Source organism: Clarias gariepinus, chromosome 19 (genome assembly GCF_024256425.1).
Source record: "Clarias gariepinus isolate MV-2021 ecotype Netherlands chromosome 19, CGAR_prim_01v2, whole genome shotgun sequence".
NCBI lineage: Eukaryota > Metazoa > Chordata > Actinopteri > Siluriformes > Clariidae > Clarias > Clarias gariepinus.
Window position 1 is genome coordinate 25,714,199 of NC_071118.1, and position 21,382 is coordinate 25,735,580.

General features: G+C 39.8%; 1 protein-coding gene across 4 annotated transcripts in view; it reads right to left on the reverse strand.

Annotated features, from left to right (window-relative positions):
- rxraa (retinoid X receptor, alpha a) overlaps positions 1-21,382 on the reverse strand; it is a 108,609-nt gene that overhangs the window by 33,937 nt on the left and 53,290 nt on the right. For all 4 annotated transcript variants that reach the window (XM_053478230.1, XM_053478228.1, XM_053478229.1 and 1 more), the window contains exon 3: positions 12,522-12,757. In XM_053478230.1, coding sequence (XP_053334205.1) covers positions 12,522-12,757 — 236 coding nt within the window. The remainder of the gene's footprint in view (positions 1-12,521; positions 12,758-21,382) is intronic.

Below are 21,382 nucleotides of genomic sequence, written 5' to 3' on the forward strand. Positions count from 1 at the left end.
TGGGAGCGAGTTCACTCTCCATCACGGCCTGCCTCATAATCTCACCTGGCATTTTAAACGGAGCAAGTGGAGACACAACATGGTACGTTTCATGTGAATGAGATGAAAGGTCTCGATGCTGCGTCCACGCCGACAATCCCGAGACCTCTAAACACCTTAGAGAGAGAGAGAGAGAGCTGAAGACTCAGAACGGGGGCTTTAACGGAGCTTATCCCGTCTTACCGAGCCGGAGAACAGACTTCCCGCTAAAGGACACTTCAAAGGCTACCTCATATCCTCCAGCCAAATGTCCTAAACACACTCACACACATCCTCCAGCTGAAACATCGTCTCACACACTCTCACATCTCACGATCAGTAACAATGATGTCGTTAATGTCTAATTATGTAACGCTGCGTCTTCACGATGACTCAGAGAGACAGAAATAAAACAGAATTTCACTGAAACTTTGATGATATTATGGCCTTGGGCTGCATGTGAACGGAGGGAAAGGACCACCACATGGAAGCGGTCTAAACTCCAGGACACACACCTCGGAGGTCAGTGTGTAACCCCCTGGGCCCGATAACCCCACTTGAGCTCTGACCTTTGACTGTTCACACGCATAACTCAGTCTAAGAGTGACCCCACTGATGAGAGTAGGAAGGGGATTCTGGATTCTGAAGCTTAGCATGACACTTGATGCTCCCTGCGTAAATATGTAAAAAAAAAAAAAAAAAAATATATATATATATATATATATATATATATATATATATATATATATAAAAGACTCGAATACAAAAGAAGGCAAGTATCATGAGTGATTATCATGATCAAATGTTTTCAACTTAACCTCACTGAGGCATCTCTACCAAACGGTTGAGCTATGCTATGCTAAGAAAAAAATCACTAAATGACACCGTCACTCGCATACAAAATTGAGCTAATAATAATAATAATAATAATAATAAACACTTTGTACTGTTTCACCATCACACAAAAACATTAACATTTTAGGTGACTTTTACAGATTTTTTAAAAAATATTTGTAAACATATTGATACTTTTACCATAAAGTGACTTCTCAACCATTTGGAAGAGGCCTGTACTTGGGTGCATAAAAAAAGGAAATATTAATTGTTGTTATTTTTCCCATTTATTTATTTATTAATTTATTTGTTATTTTTGGGATGTGCTGTTAGATGTAAACAACCAACAACAGGGCGGTGTGACACAAAAAAAACTACCTACACACAAAGGTAACTGAAGAACTGAAATTCTTCTTATACCACAGACATTTCTGAACACTAAATTTTATATATATATATATATATATATATATATATATATATATATATATATATATATATATATATATAAATTGTGTGTTTTTGTTCATATTTGCTCATAATTACATTAAACACTGTTGAACATTCAGGTATCACTTTTAATTTTATGTGATCTCTTAAGAAACCAATATTAAGCACACCCATCACTTTACATTTAAGTTTTTTTGACTTTTTTTTTTTTCTGCCAGCGCTAAACTCCTACAATTTTGTTCTTTAATTTCAGGTTCATTCCTTCAACACAGTGTAGCATGACGATCCTTCTCAGGCATGTATGCTCATTCTTTAGATTCTTGGCATTTAAAGACATCTAAATCAGTTTATCGCTGAGAAGATCCCACCCGGAGATAGCGCTCCGTACGTGTGGTAATTCCATGAGAAGATCTGCCTCGGTTTCTGTGCTCCGAATCGTGACTTTTAGATCACTGGGAGAGCTAAACTTGTGACATTGTGAGTCTGAGCGTGTCTCTTGGTGCGCGCAGTGCGAAGACAGAAAAGCCAGAGGCTGATCTTTAATCTGCTGTTCTGTCTGGTTCTGGAAGACTTTCTCTTAAACAAAATTATGTTAAGGATTTAAGTCAAAGACTAAAGCAGACTTCCGGTCTAGCGGGCAAGGCGATGACATCATAGGGAAAGAGGGTCCTGATGGCGAGTGATAAAAGTGCCTGAGATAACTCGAATTTTTAGTATAAAACGAACTCAAATAAGTGTAGACATATCGGCCTTGCAGCAATGCCTAAATTCGGAAAAGAAAAGCCAAACACAAAATACGGAATGCGACGAAGGAAAGGAAGACAATATACTAGCCGCTAACAAACAGGGAGGACGAAACATGCTTAGACACGGATGGAGAGCCTGACTTATACTAAATGGGATAAGAGAATTCAGGAAGGACTTTAAACACCAGTTAAACAGTGTAAAAGAAAATATTAACAAAACCTGCAAAAGGGTGGAACAAACGGAAGATCGCCAAGATCAATAGTGGTCAAATTGTAAAAAAGCATGACAAAAAAAGGACTGGATTTGCAAGGAAAAAAGGGGCCATGTATGTGGGCCATGACTATACTCCGGAGCTGATGAGGAGGCGGAGGAAATATGCAGAAGCAAAAACAGCGCTGAAAGAAAAAAAGATTTCAAACTCCTTTCCCAGCCAGACTGAGAGTGTTTTAATGCGGAGGGAATCGTGATCTACAACTCGACAGAGGAAGCAACGGCAGACATGGCTAGGAGGGGGATACTGGTGAAAACGTCCAACATCCCTCTTAGATCAGATTAACCAGCTGACTTGGCGATACAGTGGAAAACAGCGAACCCGGTCGTCAACAAAACAAAGGTCGTGCTACGAACAAAGCTTCAAAGAACGGCTCCAACCATTCCAGCGTCAGGATAATTGTTAAGTAACATGTGCTAACCATGAGCGGAAATATAATGTTAAAATTGCGTTTGGGAATTTTAAGCAAAGTAAAAATAATAGGTGGGAGGCTTATATTTACCAAGCCAATATAAGGAAGTTAAAACATCTGGGGTATAGATTTAAATATCATGTCGGGACACCCTTTATTCAACATCACAGACCTGTACATCAGCTTAAAAGCTGAAGAGGGCAAAGATATTTCGGAAGAAGGAATTAAAAAAAGGCCATATCAGCATTATAACCCAATAAAGTGGCGGGACCAGATGGATTTCCATCAGAGTGGTATAAAGGAATGAAGGATATATTAATACTCAGAGATAGGATAGGATTCGCAGAACGTTACATTTGATAGACCACATAATAAAATATAGATTCCAATCAATATTAATAAGCCTTGATGCAGAAAAAGCATTCGATAGAGTTAATTGGGAGTTTGTATATAAAGTGCTACAAAAATTTTTATTTTATAAGACTTTTGTATTAACTATTTAAGCATTATATTCTAGGCCAACAGCAAGAATTTAAGTAAATGGAGCCATATCAATTTTTTGTCCACTGAGCCCAGAGTATCACTCAAAATGATAATATTACAGGTATTAGATTACAAAAAGAAAAACATTTTTTTTTTTTTTTGCGGATGATATTTAAATTGACCTAAATTGATATCATTCTTTAACTCATTCAGGTCCATATCAGGTTGCAAACTAAACATTTCCCAGACCCAAGTACTGAGCTTTAATTATAGCCCTAGTTAGACCACTAGATCTAATTTAATTTTAAATTGTCTATATATAAAATATCTAGGAATAAATATTCCAAAAGAACTAACAAATTTGTATGCTCTAAATTTTAACTAAACCGCTAAACCAAAAGATATAAGGAGATGGAATTTGCTTCCAATTCTAAGCTTTGAATCTTTAGACTATTGTATTCCAAAAAAATCAAAGTGAAATAAAAAGTAGGCAATTTAATAAATGGGACAGATTAATATCGCAATATAACTGGCAGGGGAGAAAAGCAAGGATAAGATTTCAAACACTCCAATTGGGGAAGGAAAAGGGAGGACTTGCTTTGCCCTGTTTTAATGACTACTACGTAGCAGCTCAACCGGAGAACCTTAATTTGTTGGTGCAATCCGGATTATCAAGCAAGATAAAAGAAAATTGAAGAAAACATATCTGGGGCAATTCCAATACAAGCATGGTGAGGGGAATAAAAAATTATTGAAGGATCTGAAAAAAAAGGCAATAAATGGATCAATCTCAATCCATCAAAATCAATATGGTTAAAAATTGTTAAGAAAAATCACTTAATAGGGAAGATAAAGATGTTAAGATGGTGCCCCTATGATCTTGACTTTACCCTGAATAAATTTGATATAAACTATCAGGGATGGGCGGATAGGGACCTTACTTGATAGTGATTTTCAGACACATATAATTCAATATATGTTTAAGAAACATATAATTTAAATAATAGTGATTATTTCAAATTTTTCCACGTTGGACATTATATTAAACACTCTTTAACAGGGAAACCATATGCATTTGATCATGATCCATTGAAATTTTTTATTAGTGCCTATACAATGGACTCAAGGCATATAAATATATATATATATATATATATATATATATATATATATATATATATATAGATACATATACTTGAAGAGTGAACTGTAAAGGAAGAAAAGGGGGGGTTTCATTGTATTAAAAATTGTGTATAACTCAATGGAAATGTTATCCCCAATAAACTTAAAAAAAAAAAAAAAAGACTAAAGCAACAACACTTTGTATACTGTAGTAAAAACGCTCACTCAGGCGAATTCGTGTCTCAGCAGGAGGATCATACGTCTGTTTTTACACGTCTTCCATCAAAACGAGGTTTAACTCCTGGCACGAAGACAAAGCTGGCTGACGGTTCCGCATTCACGCCGAGAATCATGTTCTCATCCGGAGCTTCACTTCAATTAAGGGGAGCGAAACAGCCTTAAACCCCCTCCAGTGTTTGCCAAACAGGACTTCTAATTCTCAAATCTGATTGGTTAAAAGCTCTGGCAGGAAAATCAAAGGTTTCAAGCTGATACATTATTGTTTCTTTAGTAACAGCTAAGTTGAAGTGCTTGGTGCATGGTGGCGCTAATGTCATTTAAGTATATTAATATTTGGGAAAGCAGTCTCGCTAAAGACAATGAGGCTTATCAGCTTTGCACTAGTAACTTCTGGACAGTGCTCACATGTGTGCATCCTGTGTGTTCTGACTATATGCAAGAAATACAACATGCAATGATGCACATCTACAAGCTGTCTTTGTGTTCCTGTCGCTACTGTAACCATATTAACTTGGAAAAAAAATAGGTGAGAAAATGACGATCGCTCTTGCAGACGACACAACATTGCATGCAATTGTAAATGTTAAAGAAAGTATAATGCGTCGTTCTATATTAGATAAAATACTGCATATTGCAATATAGTTATCAAGTCGGGTCAGGACATGCTGTTGTAGGAAAGTAATCAACTTCAAGGTGACAGTAATCCTCGAATCCGTCTGGATGACAGATTACCGTTTGTTTGTTTTTTTGGCTTATTCCTCTTTTATGATTATTTTGTTTATTACTGTAGTATGAATTCTTAAAATTGGTTTAAGGACAGAACTAGGATTCAGAAAGGAGAATTAAATCATGTCCAAGCATCATAGCAACTGGCAAAATTACTGCAACACAGCCTTGCGACATTATACACTGTAACCTACGCATTCATCACTTATGAACCAACCACGACTGTAAATGCTGGAAGAAAGTGTGCTTTAAGCTCATATGAAGACGATTAAAATCACATCAATACTCAATAACTACTGTAGAAACAAAAAAGAGAGCTTGTTGTTAAAGCCCTGCTTAACATTCTGACTGTTCCTTCATAGACATATAGCCGAGCAGCCCTCTATGAATCCCTTCTAAATGTCACCTGCCAGCACTGCTCCTAATTATAACCCTTAGAAATATCCTAAGCTACCAAAATAAGGCTGATATCCAATCGGCGGCTTTGGCCGAGGAGTACCCAGGGACAACAGAGAAGCCTGACCCCGTCTGTGGATCCCCTCTGGAGCGAAGGAACGCTGAAGGGGAAATGGAAGGAGCATGTCCGCCTTTAGATTTGCTCTGGTGTTAACAGACATGGACGCCGAATGGCCGGGCTGATTGAGAGATAAAAAGCAGATCCCCCTAACTCCTCACTCTGTCCTGCAGGGCATTTCCCGAGATCTGAGCGCCGACCGCTTTAAGATCCGTCCTTCTTGGCAGACTGTGCGCATATTTTGCAATGTTCTGTACATTAGACAGAATTGTACTGAAAAGTCCTCTGTCCTGTTTCCCTGTTCTCTGCGGTGTTTGTGTTTCGTAAAGTGCCCTATAATTCGAAAACGTTGTTTTCTCTCCCCTTGAGGAAAATCTGTATTATATGGAAGGTAAGTTATTGTTTTTGCAACTGCACGCTGGGAATGGGACCTGCTCTCAGGCAAGCACTTTCAGGACCGCGAAGACGTATTGGTGTGGGTTCCGGACCCGCGCAGCAGGTCTGACAAAAGAAATGGTAAAGGGCCACATTTCTGGACCCAAAACACGTAAAACGTGTTTAAGCTCTCGCTCTTTATCTCTGTTCCCACAAACCCCTGGACCACTTTAGGGCTTGAAGTAACGGACATGTTTTCTTCATTACAACCATATCTCGGGGAAGGCTAAAACCTGCTCCATGTCTCCTTTTCTCTGGCACGGAAAGAAGTTGTTCTAAAGCAGTGATGAATTTTTAAATTGGTCTTTTAAACAGCAGCAAGTTCAGGAAGTGCTGTAACTGGAAAATTAGGCATTTTATTACTTCCTATCGGCTAGAAATGATTTTATATATGCCCCAACCAATAAGTTTTCAGCATTATACTGTCTCGCTTTATTAACAATAACAATTTAAAATGCTAATTATTCATATTTCTTTATGAGTATTATTACTAAAATTGGTGTAAGCGTCTAAAGCATAAGTCCTTCAATATGACCATTGCTTAAACGAAAGCATTCCGTGCAAAAAAATCTGTAGTGTCCGTAACCATGTCAAATTCATGTTGCAATATTTTAACAATTTAGCATTTCAGAATAATACATATTTTTATGTATTTTTATGTGAAATATAAAATTGGCCAAGTTTCATGTCAATAACAATTAAGATCATTGAAAGTTTTGAATGCAAAAAAGTTACGGACACTAAATAAAAGGGCATAAAATTGTATTTAGCAAGTGTGTTTCTAGGTGCGACGCTTTTTAGCACCAATATCATGTTTTGACCATTAAACAGCACCGCCACATCACTTTTATTCTATTATATTTGAAAAAATGCATTCAACAAATGCTTATCTCCTAGAATGGATTTCGACCATTTATGTGTCGTTCCATGTGGGAAAATAATTCCAATTATTTAGAACATTCAGAGTCATGCCGGCTCAGCAGGACGTCCAGTATATTAGAAGCTTATTATTCACCTTTTGACTGACACGGCTAAGCCGTGGCTGCTAAGAATTACAGCAGACGCCTGTTTCGTTCTGTTGTGTTGTGTCAGTCTTTATAGGTGAACGCCCCATGAGGGGTTATGGGCCGGCGCCAGAGACGTGCAGTCAAATTTTAAACCCTGGCTAATGAACCATTTATTTATTTAAATAAAGAGTGAATCACAGCTGGTAATCAATTCTCAAAGGACTCCAACAAAATATGAATGTACGGCGGTGGCAGGTTGTTCATTTCATTCTTAATGTGAACCAAAAATAATACAGTGCCAGCCAGATGGAGGATTCTCATCATTACGTCAAGCTATTTAAAACCAGTAATGCAACAATGCAGAAAATTGCCCTTGACAGGTTTTATTCGATGAAACGTCTCTGGCACACACAGATTTTACGATCTGCCATCTAACACCATCAAGACTTATTTTGTTTGCTGCTGTGAAGGAGCTCTCGAAACCCTTAGAGCAAAGGGCTTCCTTTCAGAGAAAGGGTCAAAATCCAGGACTTTTATCATTCAAAATATTTCTTTTTTTAGACTACCGCCATGACACTCTTCGACTTCACCAGCGCTCGCTTTTCTCTAGCCTTCCTTTCCATGTTCTTCCCTTTTATGTCCGTTTCTTCCTTCAACTTCATCATCTGACAGAAACAAACCACAAACGCTGCATTAATTACATACAGATTTGTAATAGTCGCCAAGTTTCCTGCATGGTTGTTGACAATGAAAGGCTCTACTGTGACCACACTGTGTGTTCGAGTGTGTTTATGTGTGTGTGTGTGTGTGTGTGTGTGTCTGTGTGTGTGGGAATGATTAGACCCTTATGCCGAGCGCAAAGCTTGACTCCTCCATGAGCTCTAAAAGTCAACGGCATCCATCAGCTGCGCTGGGGCCCATCTTTAGGTATTAATGGGTGGAAAATGGTCCTTCTGCTGGCGTCTCAGTGCGGAGATTAAAATCTGAGCCGTTACCTCAGTCTCACACGTGAAAACATGAGAATCGGGCTGTTCATTTTTGTTCGCTCATGAGAACATGGTTTATAAAAGGCTGAAAGAGAGAGAGAGAGGGAGGGAGAGAAAGAGAGAGAAAGAAAGGGGGAAAAAATCCCTTCTGGCTGTATGCACAGCCTGATCCTACCAAAGCGTAACTGTTTCTCAGGCCTCCTTTACACACAGCTCTATTGTGGGCCCATTTAGGCCATGGCACAATGCTGCTATCCAGTGAGTGTGAAAATCAGATGTTTTATGAGCACCTCATAGGAAAAGAGCTGTAGTTTGACATTTCCAATGTACAGCCCATGCTGCCATCACTTGTGACACATTAATGCATTAATACTCTAGTCTCGGGTTCCATCTTCTCCAAACATTTACATCTTTTCCATGTTGGTCCTTCACGAGGACGGATGCGGGACTGCTTATGTTAACTGGTTGATGAAGTATAAGGTAGAGACATCCCAACAGTCAAACTCTTTTAAAGTGAAAGTGTGAGGGAGCTCCAGAGAAACAACTTATTTTACCTGTGATGTCATTTTTACTATGCTAAACAAAAACAACTTTTAATCCTGTTGAGGCTGACAGAGGATCCAGTGTCTATTCTGGGAACACACAAAGCGAGGTGGGAATACAGTCTGGTTGGAACACCCAGTCCATCACGGGGCACCAGAGACACATGCACAAACTCATTCGTACCTTTGGGCAACAACACATGGATGCAATCTGGTAACACACCAATGGCAGGACAGAGGCGGAGACAGGAACAGAACAGAAACAAAAGCACATGGTGAAGTAACAAGAAGCACATGACATAAACTTAAAGACAGAACAACATAAAAGCAGAGAGGGAGAATTCACAACAACAGGCATATTCTTCTGAAGTGGTGTTCTTCTCAAGCTTAGAATTAAACCAAAGACCTTGGAGTTACAAAATGGGGAGTGCAACCCACTGTGCTGTCAAGGCATTAACCATTAGTGTAACTGAACAATTATAATCACTATCTTTCTGAGTACCTATGGTGTTCCTCAAGGTTATATCCTTGGACCTTTATTTATTTTTTATTTTTTTACTAAACATCTACGTTGTGTAATGTATATTACAAAGCAACTGACTCATTTAACATACTCTACATATTTTCACCAAAAGTACCATTGTGCTACCTTTAAGGTGACATTGATTTTGCAGTACCTTATGTTTCACTTGTCATCATATGATGATGGACCTTGATGCTGGCAGTGTAATATCTCCTGTTTAAACGAATTGCAGTTTCTATATAAAAAACTAAACAAAACTAAATATGTCTGGTGAAAGAACCATAATGTACAGCAATCTTTCAAGAATTACACTACTGTGCAAAAGTCTTGTTTCCCCCCCCCCCCCCTTAAAAAAAATAAAATTAAATAATGTTTAGTAAATTAAAGAAATCGAAAGTGTTTTACTGCCACGGGCTGCAAAGTGCCTGAAGATACAATTTAAAAATGGATTGTTTGTGTAACAACCTCAGCAGCAACCTCATTTCTCCTCACGTCTGTTCCAACCACTTAGCACCCAGCATCACCAGTATTCGAATCACCTGCCTGATCATCACCTGCACCTCTTTCTCCCTGGTTCTTGCCTTAAGTTAGATGTGTTTTTATGCTTGAATGATCCATAGGTCACTGTGTGGCTTAACAAGGCTTAACAGGGACTGGACTGAAAATGAGAGCCAGAAAAGTCCTTCAGGAAGCTTGGAGAACTATTCATCAAGTCTGTACCAAAAATACAAAAAGTCTGGCAGTCTCTTTCGAAGCAAAATAGAAAGAAATAGGTGCTGGATCAAGATTTTTCACCCAGTATTATACTGTATAGAAAACTACATTACACCAAACTGCTACTAAAATCAAGAAGAAGCTGTCTTAAAAAAAAAAAAAAAACACCCACAACATTAACCACGTCTCTATGTGGCCTCATGATAAATCAGGCGCTTTTGTAATGTGAAATAACATATACTTGGAATTAATGGCAGTGAAACACCCTGAGACTAACAAAAGGACCGTTGTTCAGAGTGCTCCAGGTGGCACCCCACCTGCAGACCAGGGCTTCACTTCTTAGTCAATAAGAACCTTACTACAAAGCGCCCGCATTAACAGAGAAAGACAAAAGTGATTCTCAGGTATAACTGAGACAGATAAGTACAATATCCATTGACAGGGCTGACAAAAAGCCCTCTTCACTCTTAAACACGCTCCATTGCTAGCCCATAGATTCAGGAAAACTAAAAGTGCCTGTTGTAAATGAACTAAAACTGAGGGTCTACAGACCGGTGCCATAACAAGTGCAACGCTCACCGGGTCATTTGTTTATTTAGTCGTACCAGACTGGGTACGACCACAGGTCAGGACTTAAGAAAATAAATGACTTAAGACCTGACAAAATCATTCTTGTTCGAATATGTTATTGTTTCTACAAGTAACAACGTTAGGGGTGCTGTACAGTATGATCTAAGCCTAGTGAAATAAACATATAAAAACTCCACTGAAGAAAGACATGCAAGTGTTGCCATGGTGAACTTTTACTCTATATGGACTTTATTACTCTGTAGGATTCTTAAAAGTGTGTGGGTATTTGTGTAAGGAAATGAGTCAGCACCCCAACCATGGTGTACCCAGCTCTTGTGCCCTAGGTTCCCTGGGACAGGCTCCGGGTTCTCCGAGAAAATGGATGGATTCATAGATCAAAAGAAGGAAGGAGTCTCCAGTGTCAGTGCTTTGTAGTTATCCACAATAGACAGACTGAGTAGCTCGGCTTCAGCTACTAAACAATGTTTTTAGTACTGAATAATTTTTTAAAAACCTACAATTAAGCAGGTGATATTTATCCACTGAACTAGATGTTAAATTGATTATTAATGGCTGGTGTTTATCATCATTTATTAATGTTTTCATGTTATATTTGTATTATTCGCGATAAATTTTAGCTGCCATATTAGTTTAAGTTAATGTTGCTAACGATCTAGTGACCACATTGTTAAACAAAATGTCCTTGTTTTTATCGTTTCCATCTAGATTACAAGAAGTGTGCGTTTTTATTGGAACAGGAACAAAAAAAAAGATAAAATACTGTGAATACCGTATATAAAAGTGACCAGTGTAACTTGTGACCACTAGTGGCCATGAGTGGTACTGCAGGAGAGTGAAACTAAAAATCGCAAGGGGAAAAAATAGCGAGGACAAGCAATATAGCAGACTTCAAATGCGTTCAGGATGTTTGTAAGGCCTCAGGGAAACACTGGGTTTTAGTTGGAGCATGTTTGTCGATTTAAACAAACCCGCACTTGTTTATAGTAAAAGAGATCCAGTGTAGGTATGAAATTCGATTTGCAGGGAATCAAAATACGTAACTGGGCAAAAACGTTCAAGCATTTGGGAATGGTTTATTTTTAAAAAAGAAAATACAAGGGGTTAAATTATGTCCCGTCCTTATAAAAGGTTCGTTCACTTCACACATTATTTATTATTCACAGGCACATTTTTATTACTGCAGTACTTATATGGAAATCAGTCAGACGAAAATGACTTATAGCTGCCCTTTCTTAAAACCTTTTACATTTTCAGTGTAAAATAATAACCTACATTCATATCTCATTAGCGTGCACGTGTTAACTGAGTGTAGATTATGGTTTTAAGAGCTTAACACTTTGTTCCATATTCTAAAGCAGAATTTTAGTCATCGCTAATTAGCGATGAAAAACTGCAAAGAAGTCCGTTTCTGTGTAACTGAGCATTCAGTGGTCTGGTGGGCCAGTTAATGGATTTGTGTGAATGAGCATAATGTAGTAGTTAAGGTTATTAATAAATATCTGGGTAGAGCATGAATAATAATGTGCATAATTTAAGTATGCTTTGTGCTGTAGTGTACAGAAAAGAGAGATAGGAGATGTGTGTATGCATGGATGGATTTGTGCAAAAAATAATATTAATTTATTGCACACATTATAATAAAATCATGTCAAATAGGAACAAAGCAACCACGCAGCTACAATACGGTACACAAAGCATACGAAACGGGCCGAAAACGAGATTATTAAATTTGTTAGGGTTTTTTTTTTTAGCACATTTAATTGTCTGAACATCGTTCTGTATTTGAGAGAGAAAAACAGAGACAGAGAGAGAGAAAAATCAAATGGAGTAGATAAGAAAGCAAAACCAAAATCAGCAGTAAGATTCAGAAGAAAAAAAGAAGAAAGATTACAAACCCCGGGCCTACCTGTGGGCTAACACTGGGGCCGTAGGCCATGCCGGGAGACGCCATGGAGTGCGGGCCCATGGGCGAGCTGATGACGGAGAAGGGAGAGCCGAGGCCGTTCATTGGCGAGCTGAGTGTGCTGATGGGTGAGTGCAGGGATCCCGAGGCTCCGATGGAAGTCGGGCTCAGCAGGGGAGGATGCATGGGACGGTGAGACGTGGGAGAGCTCAGAGGAGATGAGGTCACATGACCTGAGTCTGTGAGAGACAAAGAGAAAATGATTGAGGAGGAATAAAGTTATAGCTCTTGCTTCAGGGCACTTTAGAGACATTCCTGCCTGAGATGTCTACACGTTACTAACAAAAATGGGATTTTAGTGGAAGGAGGGCACGGCTCCTAACATCTGGTATAAGGATTGCTGTTTCTCTTTGCATAAAGCAAAAAAACCTGGTTCTAAATTACAAACAAGCTGCGGCTCAATTCTATTTATACCACATTATTGGCGAATAATTGGTTATTGGTTATTTGTGCTCCTTAAGAAAGAAAGAAAGATGTTTTTTCTTTCTTGAGTAGCTCAGACTGCTCATTATTCCTCAGTGTATTATAGCACCAGGGAACACCGACTCCTCAACCAGCTGATTAAGAAAATCACAGCAAGGACTGACGCAAAAGAGATCAGTTTCTCCCATCCTTTCCATCATGTCCAGACCATCCTTTCCATCATGTTCATCCCCCCCAGCATGCCACCCTGTCCCCAGACTCTCATTATGAGCAGCAGTACAGTATCACTGTAATGTAAAACCTTCACATGACCTTTTCACCCAACGAGTGAACTTCAGATAGAGACAGGAAGACACGAGAGACGCCTGAAGAAGTCAGAAGTGTGAGGACTACGACATCATGATCTCGGGTGCTCAGGCGCAAAAACTCTTGCTCTTGAAAACCCAATGTTCCCTCACTTTTTTACCAGTAATACAGTAGACAAGTAAGACCGTTGACCTAATGTTGTTACGTAACAGAAGACAGGCCTCCTCACAGGACCGTTTCATAAGCAGCTGAACATGAACCAAGAGTGACGAGTTGACAGCTGAGAATAACAACGTGTTAGGTCAGCGATGTTGTCCAGAAGCATGCTGTCCCACAACGACTGACATCATCTCCCAGTGCTGCTGGTCCGTTCCAGGCCAAAAGCACGAGTTAAGAAACTGGAAAGAGGAGAGAGGATGCTGCGCAACACGTTCCAACCCCCTTCCGCCGCATCGCTTTCTCCAAACACATTCAAATCATCACTATCAGGACGCAGGAACTCAATGGCAAACTTTTTTTTAAAGTTTCAGGCTGTGGTTTTGGCAGAGGTTGCTATTCAGGAATCCAAAATTCAAACAAAAAAAAAAACACGGTTTGAACCTTCATCTTCCCTGACAAGCCTGCAAAACATCTATAGACATGTGTGCTGATGTGATTTACAAGCTAGAGGAAAGCGCTAGTGGGCAAAAAGGAAAGTATGAGAAAAGAGAATGCAGCCAAAATGGTAATAAGGTTAAACCTGATTTAAAAATTCTCATTTTAAAAAAGCTTGAAAGCACTCACTTAGAGGATAGACTTTATCCTAGATACAGGGTCGCAGGAGGCCTGGAGCCTATCACGGGGGACTTAGGGGACGAGGCGGAGTACACCCGGGACGGCGTGCCAATCCATCACAGAGCATACACACGCTCTACAAGCAATTTGAGAACGCCAATTAGCTTAATCTGCATGTCTTCGGACTGTGGGTGGAAACCGGAGTACATGTAGAACAGGCAAACTCTATGCACACAGACCCGAGGCGGGAATCGAACCCGGACCCTGTAGGTGCAAGGCGACAGTGCTAACTACTAAGCCACTGTGCAGCCAGCTTAAAAGCAATTATCTGATTTTGTATGTTGATTCTGTGGATATACTTTCATAGTGGCAACTGTGACACCAAGTAATACGGTACAGATATTTAAAATTAATGTTTAAAACATCATAATTTGTTTACGAGTCTGTTTAAGGGTGGTATCACACTATCACACAAGATACCCAAGATGTATTATTAATAATAAATTTATATATATATATATATATATATATATATATATATATATATATATATATATATATATATATATATATATATGATAATATTGTATTACTGATCTCTGGCCTACGCGTGACCCCAAGGCTTGGTACATTTTTATAACATGAATAATCCATACTCTGCATTCAAATATCAAGACATTAGGCATACTATGATGGTTGTCTTTCTTGCACTCTTTGGGTTTACTAGCATCTTACAAACCAACAAGACGCACACTGCCACCTACTGTACTGGACAGTGTAAATAGAAAATAATATAATATTTATATAAATATATATATATATATATATATATATATATATATATATATATATATAATTTATTATAAGAATAATAAGTGCAAAAAAATATGCAGGTGTACTCGGGTAGGAAACAATATTACTAAGGCTAAAGCCGGTCAGTGTGGGAGTGGTGAGGGATGAACAATCACACTTGGGCATGGCATAAAGCAATCGTGCCTAGTGTGAAAGCAGCTTTAGTTAGAATATTTTGTCTTTTTTTTTTACATTCTAGCAAAAGAAAAAGATCTGCTAGCAAGACAAACTGATCTCTGCCAGCTAATACAATTACTTACTGCACCTTCAATTAACAAAAAAAACCAAAACACTGCATTTTTTCCTTTCCTTCATACCAAATGTTTTTTTTTATCCCCCGAAAAGCCAGCCCAGCCTACAACCAAGACATGTCAGTCAGTCTGCATCAGCGTAAGCAAGTCGTCTGATGTCTTAATGTAACGTGTCTGATAAAGAGCGAGCGGTGCAGAATGTGTAGCTCTAGAGGGGACACAGTGGATGGCCTTCTCCTTGCCAAAAGGGAAACATTCTGTTGTTCGGAGACTTGTCTGGCTCAGTGTTCTCTCCAGCCTGCTGTGTCATGTTTGGCAGAAAGACAAGCTTGTGTGCTCTAATAGGGAACAATAAGGGCACGCAGATGTGTGTTTGTGTGTCCTCACTCAGTGCCGGGTTTAGTGTGTTTTGTTTGTGTCTGTCCAGCACTAGGGGTCTTGCTGGATCGAATGCCACCTTTATTCAGGATTAAAGATGATAAGGTTAGATGTTTGGTAAATTTGGCTTTATTTTATAATAGTGTGTGTTAATGTTCTCATGGTCGTTTACATCACCAAGCACAGACCTAAACTCCTTAAATGTGCAGTCTTATCCAGATTCAATGTTTCAGTGGTTTAGTGGTTAATTAATTAGAGGGACCTGCACAATTAAAGGTGTGGTCGATAAATCAGGGTGATGCTGTAACCTCTCGCACGCGAAGGTCTAGAGAGAGCTGATTGGCCGAGCTCTCTCTCAGAGGGGAGGGATGAGAGGGACTTAGTGCTCCCACATTAATCACGGATCTACAGCCAATCAGGGGCGTCTGTGAAACGGAAGGAGCGGATAGCGCTGTTCTCTGAGTGTGTTACGCCGCCCCCAACGGATCGTGAGCGAGCAGTTCGAAAAGATGCAGTCCGTGTCACGTGGTTCGATGTCTTAGCCTTAATATCACGTGGTTCGGAGGAAACACGTGATAGTCTTCGGCCCTCCCGACTGAGTGGTAGTAGTAGCCTTAATGTGGAGCCCCCTAGTGACGGGAAAGAATTGGACACGCCTTAATTAGGGAGAAAATTTGGGGAAAACCCCCCAAAAAATCATTTTTTTTAATGCAGTATATGAGAAATAGTAATGAAAACGGAAATAGTAAGATACGGGACCTTTAAAGGAGGCAGACTAACACCATTTTAAGGTGTACAAATTCAGCTATTACCACTAAACCTTTCACAAGTGCAGATTTTGTCTTTTCATCCGGAATAAACATAACTGCATTCTTTAAAGGTGTCATCAGTAATTTGAGTGAAATCCTAACAGAAGTGTCACAAAGACAGATATTGTCCTCTGAGCGGTTATTTTGTACGTAGAGCTCCGATGTTTCCGCGCTGGCGCTTTTCCCACGACCTGTTTGGCTGCGAACTGAGACGTGTTTTACAAGCTGTTTAAAAAAAGCACTGGAAGCTTCATCAGGAGCTTCTTACCTGCCCTGGATGTGCTCCCGAGATGAGATAAGAGACGATAAAATAAGAAATGCGCAACTTTGGCAAAAGGTGGACAAGAGTGGCAGTCCTCCAGTTAGTGTCCTTGCCAATCATGTGAGCAGGCGGACAGACTGAGAAAAGGGAAAAAGGAGTGGAAATGAAAACAGACGTCCTGCGCAACAGATCACATGATGATCGCCGGTGTACGAACACACACCTGACGGCAAGAGAGAAAATTAAACAGGATTACCGCATGTGTGTGTGTGTGTGTGTGTGTGTGAGGAGGCTACCATAAACAAAGGAAGTGTTTTCTCTTTTAAAAATGTCTTCATTGGGGAAGTGTGAAGATTTTACCCCAGGCTCTGTGTGGGATCGGTGTAGGGGTGTGGGAAAGGTTCCACAGAGCATAGTGTCTGGATAACGCTACACACACACACACACACACACACACAACAGAACAGATACACAATAATGCACAAAAATGCAATAGGGAGTGAAACCGGGGAGGGGAGTATGTGTGTGTGTGTGTGTGTGTGTGTGTTACTCCTTGCATATCTTACTGTCACCCACAGACCACACACACACACACACACACACACACACACACACACGCACACACAGAGAGCCAAATAGGATGACTGCCAGATTAATGAACATTAAAAAAAATGTAACTGGTTCTTTCCTAGACCTTTCATTTCATCCCAGAAGGCTCACAGGTTGCAGCTCTAGTGATGACAAGTTGCTGTTTGTTTTATCTCCCGCGCCCGGTTACATCACTCCCTGAGAACAAAGCAGTCTCGCATTCCTGCAAACCACATATCAAGGTAAAATGTGTTTATAAATGATGTTAATAGCTTTCTGTATGCTCGACATGTTCTCTCGGTCATGGGAGATGGAATCTGCAGAGGCAGTAAACCTTCCAGAACATAACATCTTTCAGCGAGTCATTACTGAGCGGCTAACAAAGAGGCGGCGAGGAGCGGCAGACTCTACATTCACACTGAGGACATCTCAGACGGGGACAAAAGACACAACGAGCCCTTGAGTGTAAACGAAGATTAAAGTAGCGGGCGCGGAATGCCTGCGTGTCTCACGCCTGTCGAGAATCATTTTCTTTTGATTTTCAGTACTTATTTGGATATTCTTCTAATTTCCAGATCTGACCTCGAGTAGTTTAATTTACGTCTAACACGTTTCTGCAATGTTGTCTAATTCCATCGAAGGAAATATTCACCAACAGTACAGGATGTAACTAATTCTTAGTTATAATAAAAAAGCTTTTGTATTAAAATTAGCTTTCGTCTCATACTCCAGTCCAGTAGGTGGCAGCCTTTTATAAAATGCAGTAAAACAAGAAGAAGGAAAACGCTAATCTTTCAAAAATGTAAGTAGATTTTGCCAAATAAAGGCAAAATCTGTAGTTTATTATCAAGGAACCTTAGTCTATTAAGTGTTCTTGAGTTCATCATCACATCTACACTACATGTTCACGTTTACATTCTGGACCATTACACAAAGTCACTTTAATAACCATTGCACAAAGTCACTTTTTCTATGCATACTTGCACAAAATTATAGTTCTATGTATACAATATATTTCTATTTTCAGGTTCTATTTTTTCTAGTAAAATTTTTATTTTAATTTTTTATCATATTTCTTATATTGATATTTATTACTTATAAGTTTTAATTCTCTTTTTAAGGTCACTGGCGGTCGTGTAAGCATTTCACTACATTTCGTACTGTGTATGACTGTGTATGTGACAAATAAAATTTGAATTAGAAATTAGAAATTTTATTTGAATTTGAAGTATAAAGCGATTCGAAATCAAAGCCTGACCCATCGAAACAATGAATCAAATCAACCAATTAAAGTCACGTTAAAGGTCATGAGCTCAAAACGCAGAAGACGGCAGACAGCGCTTGTTTGGCTTCACGCGTTCCACAGGAGTTACGTGTTATCTCTTCCCCTGCCTCCTAGTGTCATCTTTAATTGGTCGATTTGATTAACTGCCTTGATGGGTCAGTTTTTGATTCGGAAATGCTTCACGCTTTTAAAGTTATCTAGGTCAACGCAAGAACACTATATATTGATTGATTGATTGATTCAATTTATTCTCATGATGTAAGCACAGTAATTAAAGTAGATGTTCCAGACAAACTTTGGTTAAATGCTTGACGACTCACAGTTGATTAAACCACGGTATAGCGTCTATATAAAGTTTTTAATCATCCCAGATCGTTTGAAAAATCCACAGCAATCCAAAGAACCCTTGAAAAACCTTTATTCTGAGAGTGGAGTGTTAATAAAACCAACATATTATGAAGTTTTCAAAGGAACTGGCATGTGGGGGTTTGTGTATCTGCATGCACGTATATATATATATATATATCCTCACCCCGCCTCACGCAGTCCCCTGTACCGCTGGAGACATGACTCATGAGCTGTAGCTCGTGCATTATGAATGTTACAGGTGCCCAAGCCCAGCGCTGGCTCCTGCTCAGGGTCCATTACCACCTGCTCGCTCTCACACCTCCTCCACCAGTCTCCATGGAGAAGCAGCGAGGAGCCCCGAGACCACACGTGTCCTCATTGTTCACCATAATCAGAATGAATGTTTCATGCGACCAGGGTGTCTGACTGTATACAGTGCCGTGCAAAAGTATTCACCCCCTAAAGCCTTATTAGGGGCTGTTTTGTTTAGACTCATGACATTTTAATTCAGTTCAAGAAACGTGAGCAATTAGCATGACATACTGGTCATTTGTAAACCATGCGTTAATAGTAGCTGACATAAATGTGATGCAGGTGTACATTTTTATTAGTTCTGTAGATGTTTAAATTAACTATGTTACAGGATATGACGGTCGCAGGTGCTTTTTATCTTTATTTTTTCATTAAAAAACGCATTATGTAAAAAATAAAACATGGCACGGTGTGATGTAATGTAATGGAAAACAATTAATGACAATGTGATGTGATGCCATTTTCACCCCGGGACTTTGTGCTGGAATCTCTCGTGAATGTAGCGCAAACCTGATTAGCCACAGTAAAAAAAAAAAAAAATCTGAACGTGTGTAAATGTTTTAAGGAAGGCTGTATGTCCATCAATGACGATTTAACTGCAGCCGTTTCTGTTAACATTCAGTGAGTGAAACGCCTCATCCTTGAAAATTGATAAACTTGTCACCCACTTGCGGAAGAGACGAATCTGTCTGTGGGAACTGTACACACAATCATTCAAGACCACTTGCACATTACAGGAGCTCGGCTAGGAGTTATCGCCGCCTCCCCCCTTATAGTCCTGACCTTGTCCCCAATCGGTTTCCACATATGTGGGCCGTTAAAGGAGTTCCTGGGAGGCCAGCGTTTTAGACCAGAAGCAGACAGGCAGTCTGACCACGACTCTGCCGTACTTTCTACCTTTAATAAATGCTGGGATAACTGCATTAGTCTAGCAGGGGATTATATAGGGGAAAAGGTAGGTTTTACTCCCACTGTTATTCTACACAATCAAAAGTCCTGGTTTAAATTAAACGCCCCCCGGTTACGCAACGTCCACAAGTGCAGCTATAAAACAGTCCCTCCTGGGCCTCTGTCTGAAAAAGAACAACACATAAAAAAGTAAAAATAAAAATGAACAGTATTGCCAGTCCAGGAAAAAGCTGGTCACTGTATGACAGCACCGAAAACAGGAATACATTTTTTTCCAAAGCTAGACTCATACCAGCACATGGAGACATTCGTTCTGGGGCACTGTGAAAACATCCTGGCATTGCTGCGGATTTCTGAAAGTCCTACACAATGTGTTATTCACAAAGCTGTTTGGTGTTGGCTGGCGCATTACTGAAGCCCACATGTAGCGCAGTGGGGCGACAATGAAACAGAAATCATTAGCATTTCTGTGAAACGCTCAGGTTTATTCATAGGTAAAGAAGAGGGGGAAATAACAGCGCAGCTTCCTGTAGACCTTCCAAGTGGGCGAGTTAATTCTGAACCTAAAGCGGCAAGGGGAGAAATGCTGAGTGTTTTTTTTTTTTATGCTTATTTTTTTATAGAGGCTTGAGCGTGACGAGGAGTGACCGGGCGGTGAGACAAACATCCTGCGCGGACCTCAATCTGTGTAAGGGGACAGACCTCTTGTCCAAAATCGAGGGACAGTGCATGGCCATGGCGGTATTTACGTGACATTTACCACATGGCCGCTGATAGCAGGCGTCGTTAAACGGCTTGTGGTGTTTATTATTGTGCAGCAAATTTGAACAATTAGTGAAAAACAGAGCGGCGTGCTCGATTATGGGTGTGATTATGGGGCTGGAGATGTGTGTACGAAGTGGGAGAAAACGATCTGTATGAAAATGTGTTTGCAAGAGACAGCATCTCTGGTATTAATCACCCGCGTGCTGTGTGCGTTTGTATAAACACGCTAATCCGGTGCACACTCTTAAGGCACGGAGAGTAAATAGTCCTGGCTGATCTGTTTACCCGAACTCGGGATGCGATTGCACAGAAGACAGATAATGAGGACACAGAAACAGTCTTAAAAAAGCTCCCTGTTTAGCAAGAGGACGCACGAAGAGACTGAGCGTGATTGAACATAGCGTTCTATCCAAGAACCTGCAGAGGAACCTGAGATGAACGCTTCTGACTGGTATTTAACCCCCATCCACGTTCCTCATCTGTTCCCCAAATGTTTTTGGCTAATCTCTGACTAGAAGAAGTGAGCAGGAAATCTGTGAAGT